General features: G+C 44.9%; 1 protein-coding gene across 4 annotated transcripts in view; it reads left to right on the forward strand.

The window, feature by feature from the left end:
- The window catches only part of SKAP1 (src kinase associated phosphoprotein 1), an 889,984-nt gene that overhangs the window by 686,433 nt on the left and 179,954 nt on the right, over positions 1-23,597 (forward strand). For all 4 annotated transcript variants that reach the window (XM_073572419.1, XM_073572420.1, XM_073572421.1 and 1 more), the window contains one exon: positions 894-1,043. In XM_073572419.1, coding sequence (XP_073428520.1) covers positions 894-1,043 — 150 coding nt within the window. The remainder of the gene's footprint in view (positions 1-893; positions 1,044-23,597) is intronic.

Consider the following 23,597-nt stretch of genomic DNA (forward strand, 5'->3'; position numbering starts at 1 on the left):
ATTTCCCGCGTATTTCCCGCAGCAGTGAGTTGCGGAATTGCTGCAGAAATTTTCGTTGCAATTATGCACGTGTGCACATAGCCTAAGGGACAGCAGGTACAGGTGACTAAGAGGGTAGGGACAGGAGCCACCTTGGGATGACATATATTAGTCTAACGCAACTTATACTCCTGATGTCAGGAACAATTCTATGAAAAACTATTGGATCAGTTCTTCCATCAATTCCTTCTGGCATTTCACTATCATGCTGTAGGGGTAAAATAGTGGCTAGATATATGGGAACGAGGACTTATACAGCATTGTGATCTGAGCACACTCTTTCCTCCGTCGACTGCAATGAGGAGGGAGAAGACTGCAGGGCAGAGGGAGACTGCTTCTCTTTGCCAATAAAGAACACATACGTCACATTGCAATATGCATCGTTATGTGTTGCTGCCTGAAATGGGGGGATATCTGAGAACAAGGGTCTTCTGTGCCCCTCTTGTCTTAAAATACAGATAAGTAATTATTAATAATAATAATAAGTCCTATTATTACAGGTTAGGGCAAAGTTTTCTGACAAGGTTTGCTGGGCCCTGGTCAGAGAAGTTCCCCAGAACATCGCAATAGCATGATCGGTGACTGATCACTCAGTGATGCATGGTCCACATATCCCCGGCAGGATAATGGCAATAGACAAGAATTATGTAATGCTTCATCTATACCTACAAGCATTTTTACTGTTGAGAAAATTGTTCAGTTTTTACGTCTGGTGAGGATGGCAACAAATGTGTTACATAAAGGCAGACACTTTTGTAGGGATGTGATCATATTAGTTATCTCAGAAATGTGAAGGTAATTTTATAGTGATGTATGGATGATATTGTTTGTGGACCCTTCTTGTTTTCTCTCAGATATCATCTCTTCCTCTATACCTTGTGAAGATGATGAAGAGTCTTACGATGATGTGGACAGCCTGAACTCCTCTCATATGATACACCCTCTACCTCTGACCAGGGCAGGAAGTCCCATTGAGGATGATGACATCTACGAGGTAGTTCCAGGTAAGAGGTTAATTATTTAAAGCCATGGGCGACACTCATTCCTCACAGGTTGTGTTGTATCCAGCTGTAGGGTATTTATCTTCACTCATTGTATGCTTCTTTGTTTTATTATGCTAATGAGCATACAGTCTCTGCTGGGGCCATTTCTCGTGTCCCAAGCAGATAAAAAAAATAACATTATTTCCTCAGCAAGTCATCGTCGTTAATGAAGTTTTACAAAAACAGATACAACCAAGGAAAAATAAAATTTCACAGGTGATAAATTTTTCCAATTTCCCTGGCAGAATTGGATCAGATTGTTAAATTAAGAGTGAAGGTGTCTGTTAGACAGCAAGGAGCGGTGATGGGTAATTTTATAGAGTGGAAAATTGAATCAAATTGCTACATTAAAACTCAGCTCCTGCGAGATTTTTCTGTAGTGCCGTCCACTTTGTCACTGTTCAGAGTCCGTGCACAGCTGTGCCGCAGGCTCCTAGTTTCTGCACCACTGGTTCTTCTGCCACAACTGGCTGGTGCTTTTTTTCCTTGACTCCCAGTGCCAACTTAATGCAAGAGAAAGCCATGCAACTTGCAGGGGGACAAATAAGATGCTCTTCATAAAGAGCAATTTGGCAGAAATGTCCACAATCTCTATATGTCCAGCTGTTTTATAGCAGGATCTTCCTCTTGCACTCACAAGCTGCAAAGTAGAAAATGCTAGGTCCAGCAGCTATTCACTTTTTTGGTTTATAAATCTTTAATAATAATAATAATCTTTATTTTTATATAGCGCTAACATATTCCGCAGCGCTTCACAGTTTGCACACATTTTCATCACTGTCCCCGATGGGGCTCACAATCTAAATTCCCTATCAGTATGTTTTTGGAGTGTGGGAGGAAACCGGAGTGCCCGGAGGAAACCCACGCAAACACGGGGAGAACATACAAACTCCTTGCTCTACAAAATATTTAACTGATATAAAGAATTATATTGTACATTACAAGAAACTATACAACTCAAAACAGTTGGGCCACTGCATAAAATGTACAGAAAACAATAATGCAATGAATTGTAAATCAATTCTAGCAATATTTTACTCACAACAGAACATAGGACATAAACAGAAGGTGAAAGCTAGACATGCTTCCAATTTATTTGAGTAAATAAACGCATATAGAAATTGTTAGCAGAAACACAACTCAAAAGGTGTTACAGAGTTAGAAGCAAATTAATTTTGCTTCTAACTCCTATCTGTCTTGTCCCATAATCAAAGCTATTTTCTAATGTACCATACTTGCTTTAAAAATTCCCTACTGTTCCCTAACTACACTGTCTTAACAGCTAGTGTATTTTTTTTCTATTTTTTATCACCTCTTTGGCTGCCTCACTACTCAAGAACTCGTCTATAGTGAAGAGTCCTGATCTGGGGCGCGAGATGATGGAAAGGAGAGGACTGAACGGCGAGAAAGCCAGAGAGGAGGTGTATATTGGTTTAAAAGAAAAAAGGTCCTCTTCTATCCACCATAACATGTCGCATCTATACCCTCTTCACTTTACGTTGACAACACAACCTTATGCTTCTGTAACATCAAAGGCCTGGGTGCAACCAGAAGTCAAGTTCAATTGCGAAAAGGTGGGACATTTTGCATTCTATGGCAGAAAAAAGATGATCGGATGGTGGACTGCGAGTAGTGCGGTGGCAGATTGGTGACCAATGAGTTGAATATTAGTTGGGGGGGTTGTGTTATTTTGCTGACTCTGTTCCAACTTGCATAGAAATTCGGGAATATAGATTTCGAACAGTCCTATCTTCTTTGTAACCCGGGGACTTGACTATGTGATTTAGCATTGTCTTTTTTTTTGTTTAATTTAAATAGATTTTTATTAAAGATAAAGCATAATACAAACTGTCAAAATGCAATCAGTTTTCAGAAACAACCCCCTTAACTCATAACATCACCCACCCCCTCCTCCACCCCCCCCTTTAGACAGCGCGTAACATCAGTTCAGCATTTCACAACATTACAGAATAAGGATTAACTTCAGTATTCCATCTAGTACAGCAGTGCAATGTAGCACTCCCGCAGAAAATGACACATAGCCTTTCACCCAACGCCACCCTGTATTTATCCGTACTCCAACCATGATGCCCATAATTTTTCATTTAGGGCAAACTTCCCCCTTTTCCTATAAACCCCCTTCTCCAATGTAATGATATGTTTCACATATTTAAGATACTCTCCCCTAGACGGGGATTCCTCCCTCATCCAGCATCTAGCAATCATCTTCCGGGCCATACAGAGAAGTCTTGCAATCGCCTCCTTCAATGCATTATTTATCACTATCTCCTCCACATATCCCAACAAACAAACCACTGGCTCCCTAGGGATCACACATTCATATGCTCCTTCTATGCGACTCAGGACCACTAGCCAGAAAGAGGCCAGCCTTGGCCAGGTCCACATCATATGGTATATACCCGCACATTCGTTCCTGTATCGGGGACACTCAGAATTAGGTCTCAAGCCCACCTTAAATAGCATATCTGGGGACTTATAAACTCTATGCATTATATAAAGCTGAGACAGCCTACCTGGCTCACTCAGCGACAATCTTGGTATCCACTCCAAATCGGAATCCCACGTATCGTCCTCTATTGGACCCACCTCTCTCTCCCATTTAGCCCTGGCTTTTATTGGAAATTTAAGTAAAAAGGTATGTAGTAAATCCCCATATAAGGAGGATATTACCCCACTAGTGGACCCGTTCCCACATATGTAATCCAGCACAATATCCCCCTGAATAGTGAGATGCCCAACCTTCCTCTGAGCCTGGAATGTGTGCCTCATCTGTGCGTACTGAAAACCCCCCGAGGCCCGAAGCCCAAACTGTAACTGAGAAAAACCCTTGTTGATCCATCACCTGATAAATATACTGAATCCCTTTAGCCTGCCATTCCATCAAGCCCCCCAAGGTCCTGAAGTCTGGGAGATTATTATTATTCCATATCGGCGAAAACCGAGTCAAGCAGGTAACCCCACGAATGTGATTAACCTTCCCCCATACTTTATATATAATAGAGAGTTTAGGGTATGGTTTCCCAAGTGTCCACAGAGAACCATCCTCCAAGCATTGAACCACAGGGTGTCTATTCGTCAGCCCTTCCAATATAAGTTGTACTGTGCTGGAGGTCGCCTCATGCGCCCAGCCCCATAAGTGTTGACACTGAGCTGCAAGGAAATATACTCCGGGATTAGGCAAAGCCAGCCCCCCATCATCCTTGGGTCGTTGAAGATTTAGCATTGTTTTGCTGAAATATGCAAGACATTCCTTGAAATGGTTTTTGTCTGGATGGGATCATATGTTCTAAAACCTCATTATAATGCTCAACATTAAGGCTGTGTGCACATGTAAGCGTTTTTTTTTCCGCATTTTTTAAGCATTTTTACCAGCAAAAACGCTTTAAAAACGCTTACAAGAAGCATCCCATTCATTTTAATGAATTCTGCACTTTTTGTGCATATTGATGCTTTTTTTCCGCCAAAAAAACGCATCGCGGTAAAAAACGCAGCATGCTCATTAATTTTGTGGAAAAATCCGCATTTCTAGCTATTTTCTATGAGACTGGGGACGCGTGGAAAAAAACGTGTGTTTTCTGGGAAGGAGTCCGGTTTTCTGTCAGGAATTTTCTGCATACGTGAGCACATACCCTAATAGTCACTTTTCAATAGGTGTAAGCTGCTCATGCCGTATGCACTAATGCAACCCCATACCATCAGAGGTGCAGGCTCTTAACTGGTAACAAGGTGGTTGGTCCCTCTCTTATTGAGCCTGCTACACAAGGCATCAGTGGTTTCCATGAAGAATTCCAAATTCTGTTTCATCTGACTGCAGAACAGTTTTCGATTTTGCCTCAGTTCATTTTAAATGAGCTTTGTCCTAGAGAAAACGGCAGCAGTTTCTGGATTGTGTTGTTTGGCTTTTTCTTTGCATGATGGAACATTTAACGTGCATTTGTGGATAGTACAGTGAACTGTGTTTATAATGATTTCTGGAAGTGTTCCTGAGCCCATGCAGTGATTTTCATGACCAAATCACGCTCATTCCCTTGTGCTCATGGATTTTTACAGATTTTCTGAATTTTTTGGACATGTACTGTAGACTGTGGGATAATCAAAGTATTTACAATTTCATGTTGAGTAACTTTTTTAAAAAAAATTGTTCCACATTATTTTAGATACAGTTGTTCCCAAATTTCAACTTCTGATCTTTTTTGGAACTGGGTTTCTACCTAAATGCAAAAGAATATATAGGCACAATGTTAACATAATGAATGGGAAAATAAAAGGGTTGTCCACTAGTTTTATAAAATGGGTCCATGGAGGTCTTGAAATAAAAATCACAAAAACCCACAGATACTCGCCTCATGGAACCCCATCGTTCTCTCCTTGTGCCCTTTGCAAGCTACTTCACTTTCCTCTAACAGCAAGAATCGTTATGTGACCACAGCGAATCTACGGCCAGTGATTGCCTGCAGCAGTCATCTTCTGACATAGCCGGGAAAGTCAATTGTGCAGATAATTTGTAGCAGCTGACTGCTTGCAGCAGTTGTGTAACATTCCTCGTTGGAAGAGGAAGCCAAGAGACTGGCAGGCAGCACAACTGACTGTGCAGAGAAATGGCGCATGTCCAGTAGGTGGGTACTATGATCTGTTTTTCTTTTTGTTTTGTAATGTTAGTGCCACCATGAGAGCATCCAACTAGTGGACAACTTCTTTAAGAAATGGAAATCTAGTGAAAGTGGTTGTGTGTAGCTCACTATATTAGGCATTCTTTTTTATTATAGCTTCTTTATTTTTCATGATTCCGTACAAAGCTTTAAAAATCTAACATAATTATTATGGAAAATGTTTCTGTGAGCTACAAGTCAAGAAACCAGATAAGAATGTATTACAGATATCAAGGGAGGAAGAGGAGTTTATTTACAAATGTGCTGTGGAATTTGGTCAAATATAGGAATATATAAATGACAGTGCCCATTTTACATGCACAGTTCTTTTTAGACTACAAAACCAAAAATTCACCTTAAACATAATGCATGTGAGTTGTTGCTCCCATAAGGAGTTATCAGTAAGAGCCAGCTTTGGAATTACTGTCATGACTTAACCAGAGTATGCATAAAATATATACTGTCATAAAAAGTCATTGTGTGATGGGATTCTAATCAACTGCCTTCTGATGTGATTGCATGCATTACACAAAGACCAAATGTAAGACGGATTCCTATCTTAGTATATTAATCTATCAGAGCTGACCTTCTTTCTGTGCTCGAGACCTTTCGAGCCCTCCTGTCGTCTTGGAGATGAGCTGGAATACAGCTAGAAGACTGAGGCCATTAATGGCAATAAATGTGGATGAGCACAGAGACTGTCTGCGATTACAGCAAGAAAAAACCCTGCTCTCTGGAGAGACTTCCCGTAAGGCAGCAAGAAAGTGAGACAGATCACTTTGGAGCCCTATGGGAGCTGCACAGCAGGACTGGGATACTTTTACTGGCCTGCTCCATATGGAGGGGGCAGTATCACTTAGCACAATGCCAGGAAGAAACTCCACTAAAGCTTCACCTTACCTGATCACATGGGAGGGAGCAGGTGCCTACAAGAACTGAAACCTACTCCACATCAGTGGCGGGTGTTGAGCATTTCATTATTAATGCTGTGATTAGGTACAAAATAGGTGGTATTCTATCTTATCAATCTCATTTTTATTTTGGCACTTTTATTTAATAATTCATATTTATGATGACTCTCGATAAACCAATTACATTATCATAGCTCCATTTTTTTCTGATATTGAGCTCAATTTCTATAAGACGAATTTCCTGTACATACACTTGGTTACATGTAAAATTTACAGCTTTACCAGTAAAGGGAAAACAAATTTATATAGATCCAATTGGATTGAGAAACCCATCTTGCAGCTGTCTTGGATTATGATGCTGGACAGTCCTTGTAGCCAGTAATAAGGAGAAAGTTAAGTGACAGTTCATTGTGTATCTTTGATAGAGGTATAAAAAGATAATGACCTCTATTGGCAGGGTATCAGTAAAAAAAAAAAAAGATGATAATACACCTGAATTGTCTGAATGACCGTTGTTTTTGATGATCTTCCTTGCAAAATTTTGGTTGGGGATGTAGGATATTATTTTTAATACGGATTTCTTCCACCCATTGCCTTCTACTAAAATGGGAACAGACTTTAGAAGAGGAACTAGTACAAACTAAAAAATGTTTTAATTGTACTAGTAGATTGTCTCAGATAGAGCCAATGCTTAGTAGGAACAGGGCTGGGTTGTACCTTTTCTGTTAGAGATAAGTAGGAAAAACCTAAAGGAATGCAAACCTTTTAGGCTAGAGTCACAAAAAATTGGTCCGATGTTGATCCAGAAAAGTAGGACAAGTGTCATACAATTTTTCTCACCTAGCATTCGTATGACATTCGTATGCAATGCGTTTTTAACATCAGCTTTTACATACTGTAATTCTGTCATTTAAAGCTAGTTTACAAACTAATAAAGCAATCTTATATGCAGATATAGATAGAATAATTAGAATAGATGTCCTGTAGATATTTAATTTCACAAGCCCCTTACATATAGTAAAGTAGCACCCTTTACAGCCTTTTATGTGGCACTATAGAGTGTTAGCCTTATTTAACCTATTAAATAAATAATTTAAAAAAATGGCGTGGGAGCCCCTTTGTTTTTATAACCAACTAAGGGAAGGCAGACAGTTGTGAGCTGGTGTTGTTATTCTGGGAAGGGACCAATATCCATGTATCTTCCGACCCTGTTAATATCAGCTAAAAGCTGTCTGTTTAGCCTTTACTGGTTATTGAAAAGGGGGATCCAAAAAAATGACGTGAGGCCACACCTGTTGGCCACCCCATTACTAACCCCTAACTAACACATTACTATCATTGGTCAGAGTGCAATACGATGTTTTCCAATATTGCACTCATCTAATTTATACACCAGTGTGAGCGCTCCCTTAAGATGTGCACCACAGATCTGGAATCCCCCGCATAGTCTTCAGATTGGAATCTTATAAACAAACTAAAATTCAGTTTTGGTAATACAGAATGTCTCAAATGAAAGTTGGTTGTAGTTTTCAGAAAGTTTTTTTTATGTTAAACATATTTTAAGAATTTCTAGTGTGTTTATAATTTTCAACATTGCTCTCATTATTGAACCCATAACTTTGATTATCACGGGCAAGATTTGAAAACTATTATTGACTCAGGATTATATGATTAGAGATCACGCCCACAATACTCTCCCAAAATAGTCAGTGAGTCAGATTTGGTCTATTTCTGTCAGTGATATGTGGCTGTGTAAAGTGCATTTTTGAATGTTGTTAAAGGGAATCTTTCACCAGAGTGTTGCTACCTAATTTGATATCAGCATAATGTAGGCTCAGAGACCCTTATTCCAGGAATGTCTCACTTACTGGACTGCTTGCTGTAGGTTTTATAAAAAATCATTGTTTTATTTGCATGAGATTAGTAAACCTGATACCATGTAATCTAAACACATTTCCTCCACTGACTGGGCAGCTTTCTGTGTACACTGTGCATAGGTAGAAAGCTGCCAATCACTGGTGTGGTCAGGGGTATACAGAGCTCAGAATTACAGAACTGGGAGATCTGCAACAGAGATCTGCAGACATCTGCCACTCGGCTCTTAGAAACCCGATGTTTACGTTGGATACCAGCGTGCAGTGTCGGTGATCGCTGGCTCCCGATCCAGCACAATCAGCGATACCCGGCAGGGGGGCCGGTCGCTGCTGGTTGTCGCACACAGCGATCTCACTGGAGAGATCACTGATGTGTCACAAAATCAGCGATATCGCTGTGTGTAACAGGGTCTTTGTTGTAATAACCCTGCTTGTTATTTTAGAGTTTGCTGAAAAGTCTTACAGAAAATATGAGTGGTCTTATTGAGTGGTCAGTATGAAAATTGCAAGATTTCTATATTCTTTATTATACAGATTGTAATATTAGGGAAAAAACATTTACAAAAATGTATAAATGTATATTTAACCAATTAAGTACACTGGGAACCTACATAGAATACCGGAGTCAAATTGCCCCAACAAAGACTAATTTTCAAAGTCACACTTGTCAGTAAAAATATTCAATTTTATAACACATTTCTTACAAAAATATAATACAAAAAAGTATCTAACAAAATGAGTCAATATCCAAGGTGGAGACACATTAGAGGGGCGAGTCAGGTAAAAGGTATGGATCACATATCAATATTATACCCCTAGAAAGGGGTTTGTCACACTCAATTAAAACATAGAGGAGAATGAAATGGAAGCAGGCTTTTATGTAAAATACTATATCCAGCACACCTTCCTTACAGATTCATCTGGGAACTACTCTTATTATCAGTAACTATCAATTCCCAAGTGAGGGTCAAAAACACGACCCAGAGTTATTCACACAACAGTCAGGGTAGAAGGTGAAAAAATATATGTAGTGAGTCTATGCCTACAATCCCATTATACAAAACCACTCTCCTACCATCCATAAACAGAGGACCGCTAAAGTGCCATCGATAGTGCCATATTGTGCGTCACCTTACCCATGTGGGGTCCTGAAAAGCCTCTCTGCTGCCCGACACGTTTCGCCCTACTGGGCTTCTTCGGGGGGCACACAGAAAAACATAGCTTTAGATGACTGGAACAGAGCTGAAAACCAAGAGCTGACAAGCCAGAAGGCATCACCAGCAACTGAATAGGGCGTCGGCTGTCTTAAATCCAATCTGAGACTCCTGAGATCCAATCATCATCCTCATTCTCAGGTGGCAGATCTCCACCGATCAAATCAGCCTCTCTACCTCCTGTTACCACCAGAGGGAGTCTGGAAGGAGAACTCACAACTGGTGAACCAGAGAATGAACTCACAACAGTACCCCCCCACTTGAGGAGGGGTCACCGAACCCTCATCCACGCCACCAGGCCGATCAGGATGGGCCCGGTGAAAAGCACGAACCAATTTATTGGCATGAATATCAGTGGCAGAGACCCAAGAATTATCCTCCTGGCCATAACCCTTCCATTTGACCAAATACTGGAGTCTCCGTCTAACCAAACGAGAATCCAATATTTTCTCTACCTCATATTCCACATTGCCTTTAACCAATACAGGATCAGGAGGTGCCGCCACAGAAACTACTGGCTCATCAAACCTCTTCAACAGTGACTTGTGAAATACGTTATGGATTTTGAACGTAACTGGAAGAGCCAATCTAAAAGAAACAGGATTAAGAATCTCCAAAATCTGATAAGGTCCAATAAATCTTGGCTTAAATTTTGGAGATGCAACCTTCATAGGAATATTCTTAGATGACAACCAAACCATATCACCCACTTTAAACCGGGGACCAATGGTCCTACGCCGGTTGGAAAAACGCTGGGCCTTTTCCTGAGAAAGTGACAACTTATCCACCACTTGGTCCCATATCTGCTGCATTCTCACAACCACAGTGTCCACACCTGGGCAGGACGAAGATTCCACTTGCCCTGAAGAGAATCGAGGATGAAACCCAAAATTACAGAAAAAGGGTGACATCAAAGTGGCCGAACTAGCTCTATTGTTCAGTGCAAATTCGGCCAAGGGCAAAAATAAGACCCAATCATCTTGATCAGCAGATATAAAACATCTTAAATAAGACTCCAGGGTCTGGTTTGTTCTCTCAGTCTGCCCATTGGTCTGGGGATGAAACGCGGAGGAGAAGGATAACTGAATTCCCAGATTGGAACAAAAGGCTTTCCAGAATCTGGAAACAAACTGGACTCCTCTATCGGACACAATGTTCTCAGGAATCCCGTGTAACCAAACCACCTGTTGTAAAAATAAGGGCACTAACTCAGCGGAAGATGGCAACTTTGGGAGTGGTACAAGATGGACCATCTTCGAAAATCTATCACAAATCACTCAGATAACAGTCATTCTCTGAGAGACAGGAAGATCAGAAATAAAATCCATTGAGATATGGGTCCATGGCCTCTTGGGCACCGGCAGGGGCATCAGCAACCCACTAGAATGAGAACAGGGTTTAGACCGAGAACAAGTCCCACAGGACTGTACAAAATTCCTGACATCACGAGATAAGGCAGGCCACCAAAACGACCGACTCACCAAATCTCTGGTACCAAAAATACCCGGATGACCAGCCAATGCGGAGCAATGGACTTCAGACATCACTCTTTTTCTCCACTGGTCAGGAACATACAATCTTCCCATAGGGCAACAAATTCCTCCAGGGTGCGTCTCAAATCGGGCGAAATGGCAGAAAGAGCTACCCCCTCACCTAGGATAGTAGTAGCCTCGGTCACATTAAGAGAATCAGCAAAGAAACTCCTAGAAAGGGCGTCTGCCTTAACATTCTTAGTGCCCGGAAGAAAAGAGTCCACAAAATTAAAACGCGTGAAAAACAAGGCCCATCTAGCCTGTCTAGGATTCAAGCGTTTGGCCGACTCCAGATAAATCAGATTTTTGTGATCGGTGAGGACCACAAATTGATGTCTAGCTCCCTCCAACCAATGTCTCCACTCCTCAAATGCCCATTTCATGGCCAACAATTCCCGATTCCTCACGTCATAGTTGCGTTCAGATGGGGAAAACTTTCGAGAAAAGAAGGCACAGGGATTCATCTTAGAAGTCACAGGGTCTTTTTGGGACAAAACAGCTCCTGCACCAATCTCAGAAGCATCCACCTCCACTTGAAATGGAAGTGAGACATCAGGTTGCCGTAAAACTGGAGCTGAAGTAAATCTCCGCTTAAGCTCCTGAAATTCTGAGACAGCCTCAGGAGACCAATTCAGCACATCAGCTCCCTTCTTGGTCAGATCAGTCAGTGGTTTGACAATACTAGAAAAATTACCTATAAATTTACAATAGAAATTCGAAAAACCCAAAAACTTCTGGAGAGCCTTCAAAGAAGTAGGCTGAACCCAATCATAAATGGCCTGTACCTTGGCCGGGTCCATTTCAATAGTCGATGGAGACAAGATAAATCCCAAAAATGAAATCCTCTGTACACCAAAGAAGCACTTCGATCCCTTAACAAACAGGGAATTCTCCCTCAAAATCCAGAACACAGTCCGGACATGTTCCACATGGGAATCCCAATCACTAGAAAAGATCAAAATATCATCCAGATAGATGATCAAAAACTTATCCACAAAGTCTCGGAAAATATCATTCATAAAGGACTGAAAGACAGAAGGGGCATTAGTGAGCCCAAAAGGCATCACCAGGTACTCAAAATGTCCCTCTGGAGTTTTAAACGCCGTCTTCCATTCATCCCCGTGCTTGATGCGAATAAGATTATACGCCCCCCTGAGGTCAAGCTTGGTAAACCAGCAGGCACTCTTAACTCTGGAGAATAAATCAGACATCAGAGGTAACGGGTACTGATATTTAACCGTCATCTTGTTAAGGCAACGATAATCAATACACGGTCTTAATGAACCATCTTTCTTGGCCACAAAAAAAAAAACAGCGCCTAACGGTGACGAGGATGGTCTAATATGACCCTTCTCCAACGACTCCTTAATATAGGATCGCATAGCATCATGATCGGGTACAGATAAGTTGAAAAGACGACCCTTGGGAAATTTTCACCCAGGCATCAACTCAATTGCACAGTCATAACTCCTATGAGGAGGCAAAGACGCAGACTAAAGGTACTGTCACACTAAGCGATATCGCTAGCAATATCGCTATAACTTGTGACGTTATAGTGATATTGCTATTGACATCGCTGTGTCTGATACTTACCTATGACCCGCTCCCCCACTGGTTATCGCTGATCGCGCGAGAACGTCCTAGACCGCTTCTCGTCGTCAGCTTCCTGCGGCGCTTCCTGTGGAGAGACGAGCATGGACGCGGGCGGGAGGACGTCAGGATCGCCTAGTGTGACAGGTAAGTAGCGACCCCCGTCCCCAGCGATGTCGCTGGTGAGATCTGCCTGTGTGGCAGCTCACTAGCGACTACTTAACGATGTTCCAGCGATCCTGACCGCGTCATATCGCTGGTCGGGATCGCTGGTACATCGCTAAGTGTGACAGTACCTTTACTCTCACTAAAAACATCAGAGAAATCAGCCAGATAATCAGGAATATCATGAGACTGAGAAGAGGTGGAGAAAACAGGAGCGTCCCTAAGAACATGCTGACAACCCCAACTCACCACAGACACAGATTTCCAATCCAAAACTGGGTTATGAGCTTGCAACCAGGGGAACCCCAGAACAATAGTATCATGCAAATTATGCAGCACCAAAAATTTACAATTTTCTTGGTGGTCTGGGGCAACTCGCATTATCACCTGGGTCCAAAACTGAGGTTTATTCTCCGCCAAAGGAGTGGCATCAATACCCCTCAAAGGAATAGGCGTCTGCAGAAACGTCATGGACAAACCACAACATTTAGCAAAGTCCAAATCCATCAGATTCAGAGCTGCTCCTGAATCCACAAAAGCCTTAGTGGAAAATGTGGACAAGGAGCAGATCAGAGTAATTGCCAAAAGGAACTTAGGTTGTATACTGCCCACAGCAAATGTGTGTGCAAAACGTTTCTCTCGTTTAGGGCAGACAGAAATAGTATGAGAGGCGTCTCCACAGAAAAAACACAGCTTATTACGCCTTCTAAACTCCCGACGTTGCACCCTAGACAAAACCCCATCACATTGCATAGGTTCAGACATTTGTTCAAAAGGTGGCAGCGCCTCCAGTGTAGTTTTACGTTCACGTAAACGCCGATCAACTTGAATGGCTAATGACATAGAGCCATCCAGACCAGAGGGAACAGGAAATCCCACCATAACATCTTTTACGGTCTCTGGCAAACATTTCCGAAAGAGAGCTGCCATGTAGTAAGGACCGCCCACTTTTGGAATTTTTGACAGTACAACTCAGCAGGATCCTGACCCTGGTTTAATGCCAACAGGGTTCTCTCAGCTTGATCAACGGCATTAGGTTCATCATACAACAACCCCAAGGCCTGAAAAAATGCATCCACATTAGTCAGAATAGGATTTTCAGTTGTCAGAGAAAAAGCCCAATCTTGGGGATCGCCGCGCAGCAAGGAGATGACAATTTTAACCTGCTGCACAGAGCTCCCCGATGAGTTAGGCTTCAAAGCAAGAAATAATTTACAATTATTCTTAAAATTCAGAAATTTAGACCGATCCCCCAAAAAAACACCTCAGGAGTAGGAATCTTGGGTTCAGCAGCATGTGACTGAATAAGGTAGGTGGAAATTCCCTGTACTTCAGCAGCAAGCTGCTCCACACGATCAGACAGTTGCTTAATCTCCATTAGGAAAAAAATCCTCCTACGGCCCCAGAGAAAAAGAGGAAAAAATACATAAAAAAAAAAATTCTGACACTTTTTTTTTTTCTTTAACAATTCCTTCCTGCTATTGAGTACCCTAGAATCTGCGGTATGGCTGGTGATTCTGTTATGAATGGGTCACCGAGGAGGGAAAAAAAAAGACAACAAGCTAAGGCTCAGAAAACCAGAGAAGTTGGTAACTATGCAGATTGCAGATCCCTGATCTTAACCGCACAACTAGCAGCAGTCGTGGAGCGTTCCTACGATGGTCCTAGATGCCTCATCACAATCGGAGAGCTACATAAGCCTAAAGCAGGAAGAGGAAAACTAACTGCCCCAGAGCAGACCCCAAAGGAAAGACAGCCCCCCACATGTATTGACGGTGAAACAAGATGAAAATACAAACAAAGGCAGGAAAATAGGCTGAGCAAACGATGGGGCCCGGCTAACTAAAAAGGAAAGGAAAGACACTGTCTGCAATCTGCCAAAAAGACCTACAAAAATATTGTCTAACACTTCTGATAGCAAAATTAACCCTGAAGTCACTAGACTTCAAAACCTATATCAGCACTCTGAAATATTCTGAGACAGAGCAAAAAGAGGCCAATCTAATAAGGGACAAAAAGCAGATTGGCAAATACTGATAAATAGGAGTGGAAATTCAGCATAGCCCCAGCAGGGGCAGGCTGATTACACAAGAAACTGAATTGACCAACAAGCGCAAGTGTGAACATAAGCAAAAAACAAACTTAACTTGAGAAGACTGGAAGAGAGCTGAAGTCCAGGACCTGAGAAGCAGACTGAATCACCAGCACTAGGATAGGGCATCGGCTGTCTTATATCCAGTCTGATACTCCAGAGATCCAATCGTTATCTTCCTCATCAGGTGGCAGATCACTACCACTTAAACCAACCTCACTACCTCCTGTTACCACCAGAGGGAGAACGGAAGGGGAGCTCTCAACTGGTGGAGCAGAAAATGAGTTCATAACAGGTTAGCTCCTCCTTCGCCGTATACACCCTCGCCCCGATTGCAGGCAGAAACCAGTTTTTTGCTTCGTGCCTGTTGGAGGCACACGTTTGTCTGTCTCAAGACTGACAAAGGGTTAGATGGAGTTAGGGTGCCTGCACCGTCCTTTTTCATATGGCCCCCCTCTCCTCTACCTGAGCTGGATGGAGGAGGATGGCCGGGAAGCCCTTAACTTCTCCCAGGCAGCAGCAGAGATGGGCGCATCTGGCAGCGGCGGATCCGGTTCCTGGCCTTGATTCTGGGGTATGGCGGTTCCGCCCCCCCCGGGCGGATGGTAAAAATCAAGGTCGCGGCTTCAGCCGGCGCTAGGCCGTGGCCGGAAGTCCCCGGCGTCGCGTCACGGCGGCCCCGTGGCCTGGGCAGACGCGGAAGAAATTTAGGCTCCGGCTTCAGGCCGGCTAGGCCGCACACGGAAGTACCGTCCTCAGGATCCCTTTTTCCTACCGGGGGCCTGCCCGCAGTTGTGGCACACAGGATGAAGTGACGCGTCGCATTCTTGGTCATAGTATGTGTAGACTATAGGAAATAAAGAGCGCAAAAGGGTCTTATCCGGGTAGATATTGGAAGAAATAAAAGAAATTTACTCACCCTTTCCAGGAGAGATTAGGGTATATCAGCTCAGTTGTCAGCTTGCTGCACGTCCAAAGGTCCAATCCGTGACCGCCAATATCAATCTTTTATGGAATAAAATTCTTGGACTTATGTGCGTTGCTAGACAAAGTATCACATCCAGGTTATGTATAGAGATTAACTATTTATTTTCCAACGCGTTTCGAAGTACACCACACTTCTTCCTCAGGGGATGACATGTACCTAAGAGAAGAGAAGCGAAGAGTGCCCTCCCCCGGAGGTTTTTTCAGCGCGGATGCCTGACAGGTACAGCATGTCATGAAAACCTAAGACGCATACGTTTTTATACGCTGCATGCATCTCCTGTCGGTCTGCTTTTCCGCAGGCGCAGACCAAGCGAGTGTGTGAAGCCTGCGAGTCCGAACGCGCTCAGGAGCCCTCCCCTGCGACCGATCCCAGTGTACCAAGTCCCCCAGAATGGGCGTTATCAGTGTCGCAATCAATGGTATGACTTACGAGTGCAATCGAGTCCCTTTGGGCCCCAGATAGGGGCATGGACAGTGGCTCGCCTGTCTTAGAGTCGTCCTCTACCTCACAGGAGCCTCTGGCCTGCAGGGGCCGCTCTCACTCCAGGCAGACCCTGGGGAAGCGAACCCACACGACGTCTCCTGGTCCATCCGGTGCCACGGCATCCGTGAGCTCTGCTCCTCGCTCCCCATCACCAGCAGTCGATAGCGAGCAAGGCTCAGACTGTGACTCGGACAAACCCCTTGACTTAGATACGCCGGGTGGTCCGGAAACGGTTGACAGTCTCCTAGAAGCCATCAACCAGACTCTGGGGATTGAGGATGATTCCACTCTGGCTTTGGGCCATAAGGTGTCATTTAAGCGAGTCAAGCATCCCCATAGAGTATTTTGCACTCACCCTGAATTTGAGCACATAGTGCAACGAAACAGAGAACAGTCAGGCGTTTCTCGGGCCAGAAGGCACTCGAGGCGAAGTATCCTTTTGCCCCGGATCTCCGTAAAAAGTGGACGGAATCCACCTGTGTCGCGCTTGGCTACAAAAACTCTGCTATCCATACCTAGTGGTTCTTCTATTAAGGATCCCACTGATTGTCTCATAGAGAACTTGGCTTGCTCAGTGTTTAAGGCATCGGGATCAGCACTCTCTCCCTCGTTCGCAGCAACGTGGGTAGCCAAGGCCATGATTTCTTGGTCAGAATCATTGAACAGAACCTTGCAAGACATAGACCTACCAGCTGAAGTATCAGAAATCACAAATCAGATAGCCATGGCGGGGGACTACTTGATCAATGCATCTTTAGATGCGGCCAAGTGCGCGGCACTTGCGGCCGCAAATGCAGTCTCCATTAGGAGAGCGCTATGGTTAATGACATAGCGGGCCGATTCAGCTTCAAATAAGTCCTTGACAGCTCTACCATACCAGTGTGGCCACCTGTTCGGAGAGAAGTTAGATGAGCTCATCTCCGACTCCACAGGAGGCAAGAGCGGTTTTCTTCCTCAGCAAAAGGTCAAACCGCCATTTCGTCACCAGTTTCAGGTGCATTTTTGGGCCTTTCGCAACCCCGGGTGGACGACAGCGGCTGGGCGCCCCAACCAGAATAGGGACTGACAGGTCTCATATAGAGCCAACCCATTGGGGAGGATGCGTACTAACCAGTCCAGGTCGAGGGGATCCAGGTCCCTAAGATCTTCAGCCAAATGACTTGGGGCATTTGCCAAGCGGCACCAGCAAGGTAGGCGGCCGCCTACTCCGGTTTCACCACGCCTGGCTCAATGTCGCACACGACACATGGGTGAGAGAGCTGGTGTCCACAGGGTACAAGATAGAATTTGTCAGGTACCCCCCCAAGACGATTTTTTTTTCTTTTCCATCTTCCCAAAGTGGGTATCCGGGCAAAGGCTCTACTAGGAGCCATCGATTTGCTCAGCCACAATGGAGTCATCATTCCAGTCCCGGAAAACGAGAAGACTCAGGGCTTCTATTCCAACCTGTTTGTAGTCCCCAAAAAGGACGGGACTGTCAGGCCCGTTTTGGACCTAAAGCTCCTGAACAAATTTATCAGGATCAGACATTTCCAGATGGAGTCTCTGTTCAGTCATATCGGCAATGGGGCAGGGAGAATACTTGTCCTCTATCGATATCCAGGACGCCTATCTACATATCCCTATTTTCCCTCCGCATCAAAGGATTCTACGCATCGCCGTCAACGGTCTACCTTTTCAGTTTGCAGCGCTGCCCTTCGGGCTAGCCACCGCCCTCAGAGTGTTCACAAAGGTCATGGCAGTCCCCATGGCCATCCTGCACTCCCGGGGCATAGTCATATTCCCCTACTTAGATGACCTCTTGGTCAAGGGCCCTTCAAGGTGGGCATGCGAGGAAAGTGTCAGCATCAAGCTAGATACTCTTGCCCGCTTAGGGTGGTTGGTCAATGTAAAGAAGTCATCCCTTGTTCCAGCTCAGAGAATTTCCTTTTTAAGGATGACCTTCGACACTTGCCGAGGGTTGGTAATTCTCCCTCGAGACAAGGCCCTAGCCCTCCGGCAGGGAGTGCGGGTACTGCGCCAACCAGTCCCTCACACCATCCGTTTCTGCATGAGGATTCTAGAAAAAATGGTGGCGGCGATGGAAGCGATCCCGTTCGCCCAGTTCCATCTTCGCCCCCTGCAGCATGCCCTCTTGTCATCCTGGGACAAGAACCCGTTCACGCTCGATCATCGGTGCCGGGTGTCCTCTCAGGTCAGACAGTCACTAGAGTGGTGGACGATCAGTTCCTCCCTTCTTCAGGGGAAACCCTTTCCCCCAGATCAGTGGCTGGTGGTCACAACTGACGCCAGCCTCCTCAGCTGGGGAGCGGTTTTTCGCCATCACACGACCCAGGGACGGTGGTCACCGCAGGAAGCACGTCTCCCGATCAACTTGTTGGAGATACGGGCAATCCGGCTGACTCTGCAACGGTTTCATCACCTTCTAGCAGGCCGCCCCGTCCTAATTCAGTCGAACAACGCCACGGCGGTGGCTTACATAAATCACTAAGGGGGCACCCGCAGCAGGGCAACCATGTGCGAGGTAGGGCATGTGCTTCGCTGGGCCGGGAGGAACAGCTCGGTGATATTTGTGGTCCACATCCCGGGGGTAGAGAACTGGGCGGCAGACTTCATCAGCCGGCAGGGGCTTGCGTCCGGGGAATGGTCACTACACCCAGAGGTCTTTCAGCAGATTTGCCAACGGTGGGGAACACCGGATGTGGATCTGATGGCCTCCAGGGTGAACGCCAAGGTGCCCGTATTTGTCGCTTGGTCTCGGGACCCGCAGGCAATTGCCGTGGATGCGCTGGTTCTGCCATGGAATCAGTTTCGCCTCCCATACCTATTTCCCCCACTGCCACTACTTCCGAGGGTCATCAAGAAGATCAAGGCAGAAGGGGTGCCAGTGATTCTGCTGGCCTCGTCGGGCGTGGTACGCATATCTAGTGCAACTGCTCGTCGACGTGCCATGGCGACTGCCAGATCGCCCAGATCTACTTTCTCAGGGGCCGATCTGCCACCCGAACTCAGGGGCCCTGTGTTTGACGGCTTGGCCGTTGAATCTTGGATTCTGACGCAGGCGGGGTTTGGGAGCAAAGTGGTTGCTACGATGGTTAGCGCCCGGAAGCCTGCCTCAGCACGAATTTACTGTACCTCCATACCTTGAAGGTTTTCTTTGCATGGTGTCGAGGCAACGGTTGTTCTCCACTGAGATTCTCCATCCCTAATATCTTGGCTTTTCTCCAGTCTGGCCTAGACTCAGGCTTGGCCCCCAGTTCTCTCAGGAGACAGATATCGGCTTTATCCATCCTTTTTCAGCACAGGATTTCTACTAACCTGCAGGTAAAGACTTTCATCCAGGGGGTCTCCCACTTGGTACCTCCCTATAAGGCACCTATGGACGCCTGGGACCTTAACCTGGTCCTAAGTGTTCTGCAGGAAGCTCCATTTGAGCCGCTACAGGATGTCTCTTTGTCATACCTTTACTGGAAGGTGGTGTTCCTGGTAGCATTAACATCAATCAGTCGGGTCTCTGAGCTGGCAGCGTTATCTTGCCGAGCCCCGTTTCTGACCTTTCACAAAGACAAGGTGGTTCTTAGACCAGCTCCTCCTTTTTTGCCAAAAGTCGTTTCCTCGTTTCACATTAATGAGGATATTGTCTTGCCCTCTTTTTGTCCAGCACTGGTACACCGTGTGGAAAAGGCCCTGCATACGTTAGACCTGGTGAGAGCACTCAGGAGGTATGTGTCGCGGATAGCACCCTTTCGTCAGTCAGACGCGCTCTTCGTTCTCCCTGAAGGTCGCAGGAAGGGACTCGCTGCCTCAAAACCGACCATAGCCAGATGGATTCGTTTGGCTATTCAGGAGTCCTACCGCATCAGAGGCGCGCCGATTCCAGCAGGGATCAGAGCACACTCTACTCGGGCAGTGGGCGCCTCTTGGGCACTTCGCCACCAGACTTCGACGGAACAGGTTTGCAAGGCAGTAGCCTAGTCCAGCCTGCACACGTTTACTAAACATTACAATATCAATACTCAGGCTTCAGCGGATGCGCGCCTGGGTGGAAGGATTCTCCAAGCAGCGGTGGTGCACCTTTAGACACCAGGTGCATGTAGCTTGGATCGGTGAGTCAACTTCCCACCCAGAGACTGCTTTAGGACGTCCCACAGTACCTGTGTCCTCCAATGAGGCGAAGGAGAAACATGGATCTTTGTGATAACTCACCGTAAAATCCTTTTCTCCGAGACGTTCATTGGGGGACACAGCACCCACCCTGTTAGCCAAGTTGGCTTCTGTTTGTTTAATTGATATGCGCTCTGTATGATATTAGGGTGGTTATTTTCTAGACATCTTGTTACCTGCATTAAGGTTGATATTGTCTGATTTTTGTTTGATCTACTGCTTTTGCACCAAACTGGTTTCCGCCTGCAATCGGGGCGAGGGTATACACGGCGGAGGAGCTAACCTCTTTTTTTCACTTAGTGTCAGCCTCCAGGCAGTAGCATACACTCACAGTACCTGTGTCCCCCCAATGAGCGTCTCGAAGAAAAGGATTTTACAGTGAGTTATCACAAAAATCCATGTTTTCCTCCACTTCTTGAGTAGTCATATTTTAATTTTTCCTTTAACAAAGCCATCTGAGGGCTTTTTTTTTTGGTGGGATGATTTTTTTACTTTATTTTTTTGTCTTCCTGAGGTAGTTGAACACTACGATTGTGTGATTGCTTATATTATGTAACATACTATTTATTTCAGAATATAGATAACAGGCTGGACCTCATAGGAGGAATAACATGGCAGTTACAGGCGCCTCCAGCAGGTAACTCCAATCACTGCACTTACAGGCAGATGACGGGTATGTAACACAGTTGGCATCAGCTTGATTTAAAGCCTGGGTCAGATAAGAATATGAAGACTCGTCCGATTTTCATGCAGAAAGCATGGATGATTTTCATCTGTGTCCATATTTTACGATTTTTAAAATGTACTTGATCAAGTACAGTTTCCTATGTTACTAATGGCAATTTAGCGGTAAGTAACAGATGCTAGATGATCTGTATGGGACATGATTTTTTTTTTTGCACATCCATAGGCTTCTTTAGGCGAGTCTCATCCGATTTACCAAAGAGAAAAGTGCATGCTGGGATTTTTTTTTTTTTTTAACTCTCAGGCTGGTTTCACACTTGCTTTTTTTTGCAGCGCGTTTTTCCCGCAAAAAAACGCATTGAAAAAACGCATACAACTGCTGCGTTTTTTTCAAGCATTTTTATGAGCATGCATGAAAAAAACGCAGCGTTTTTATGCGTTTGTATGCGTTTTTAGTGCGTTTTTACCGCGTTTGCGTTTTTTCCAAACATTAGGTGGCCCCTCACACTAACCCAAACCATGACTTTACTAACCCTGACCCTAACCCTTAACCAAACCATACTTAACCCTAACCCAAACCCTAAACCCTAACTAACCCTGACCCTAACCCTGACCCTAACCCTTAACCAAACCATACTTAACCCAAACCCTAAACCCTAACTAACCCTGACCCTAACCCTGACCCTAACCCTAACCCTGACCCTAACCCTTAACCAAACCATACTTAACCCAAACCCTAACTAACCCTAACCCTGACCCTAACCCTAAACCCCCTTAACTAACCCTAACTCTAACCCAAACCCCTAAATTCCATGGTTAACAAAAAAAAACGCATGTGCAAAAAAACGCATACATAAGCATGCCAATGCGCACATATGCGCACCTATAGACTATAATGGGTGTCTTGCTGTAAAAAAACGCATTGCGCGCGCATGCGTTTTTTTGAGGCAAGTCGGACGCACCAAAAAATGCAACAGGTTTCATTTTGTGCGCCCGAGCGCATACCGCAAAAAAACGCATGCGCGGTAAAACGCGTACAAACGCATGTGTATGCGCACATAAGCGCATCCCATGCAAAGTATAGGAAAAAAAAACGCATGCGCTATTTAGCGCTAAAATACCGCGAAAAAAAACGCAAGTGTGAAACCAGCCTCAGTCCATGTGAAAAGCTGTCATCTGAACTGCCTCAATTAATTTTTACTCAGGCAGAACACACATCCATATTATATTCTCTTCTGAATGAGCCCTTATAGGGCCTGTCCACCACTAGGACAAGACCCTTCCCAATCTGTTGTAATGGGGGGTTGGGGGGACAAGCATCAGATTGAGAAGGAAGTGTCCTACTGGTGGACAACCCTTTTAAAGGGAATCTGTCACCCCATTTTAGCGCTGTAAGCTGCGGCCACCGCCATCAGGGGCTTATCTACAGCATTATGTAATGCTGTAGATAAGCCCCCGATGAAACCTGAAAGATAAGAAAAACACGTTAGATTATACTCATCGGGGGACGGGTGCGGTGGGTGTCACGGTCCGGTCCGGCGCCACCCATCTTCATGCGATGATGTCCTCCTCCCTGCTTCTCAGCTCCTGCGCAGGCGTACTTTATCTGCCCTGTTGAGGGCAGAGTAAAGTACTGCAGTGCGCAGGCCCGGGAAAGGTCAGAGAGGTCCTGCGCACTGCTGTAGATAAGCCCCTGATGGCGGTACCGGCAGCTGATAGGGCTAAAATGGGGTGACAGATCCCCTTTAAGCAGGCTGCGCTCCTGAAGGGTTTTAAACTTTTCTTCGTGAAAATGTACTTCATTGGTGGTTTAGGAGTTAGTACAAAAAGCTGATTTAAATAATGTGATTTTCTCATGATGCAGTTCCTTTAAGAGCACAAGGGTTACAAGTAGGAAGATAAGTGAGCGAATCTTTCCACAGGCTGAGAATAAAGAGCATCAGCTTGTGAACCGAATATGACTCATCACGACTGAACTCTGTGACTTGCATGATCCTTACTGTTCGCTGGTAGTCCCAGTGGTGGATCCCCCACCAATCTTAGGGACAGTTTGATTGGAGCGATTGACACATGTTTGCCACTTTACCATTCATTGTCTCTGGAACTGGAGAAGATTGAATAGCAGGATGTTTTTCATCTCCACCACTA

Source organism: Dendrobates tinctorius, unplaced genomic scaffold (assembly GCF_039654945.1).
Source record: "Dendrobates tinctorius isolate UK_male_01 unplaced genomic scaffold, ASM3965494v1 ptg000032l, whole genome shotgun sequence".
In the NCBI taxonomy this organism is placed as follows: domain Eukaryota; kingdom Metazoa; phylum Chordata; class Amphibia; order Anura; family Dendrobatidae; genus Dendrobates; species Dendrobates tinctorius.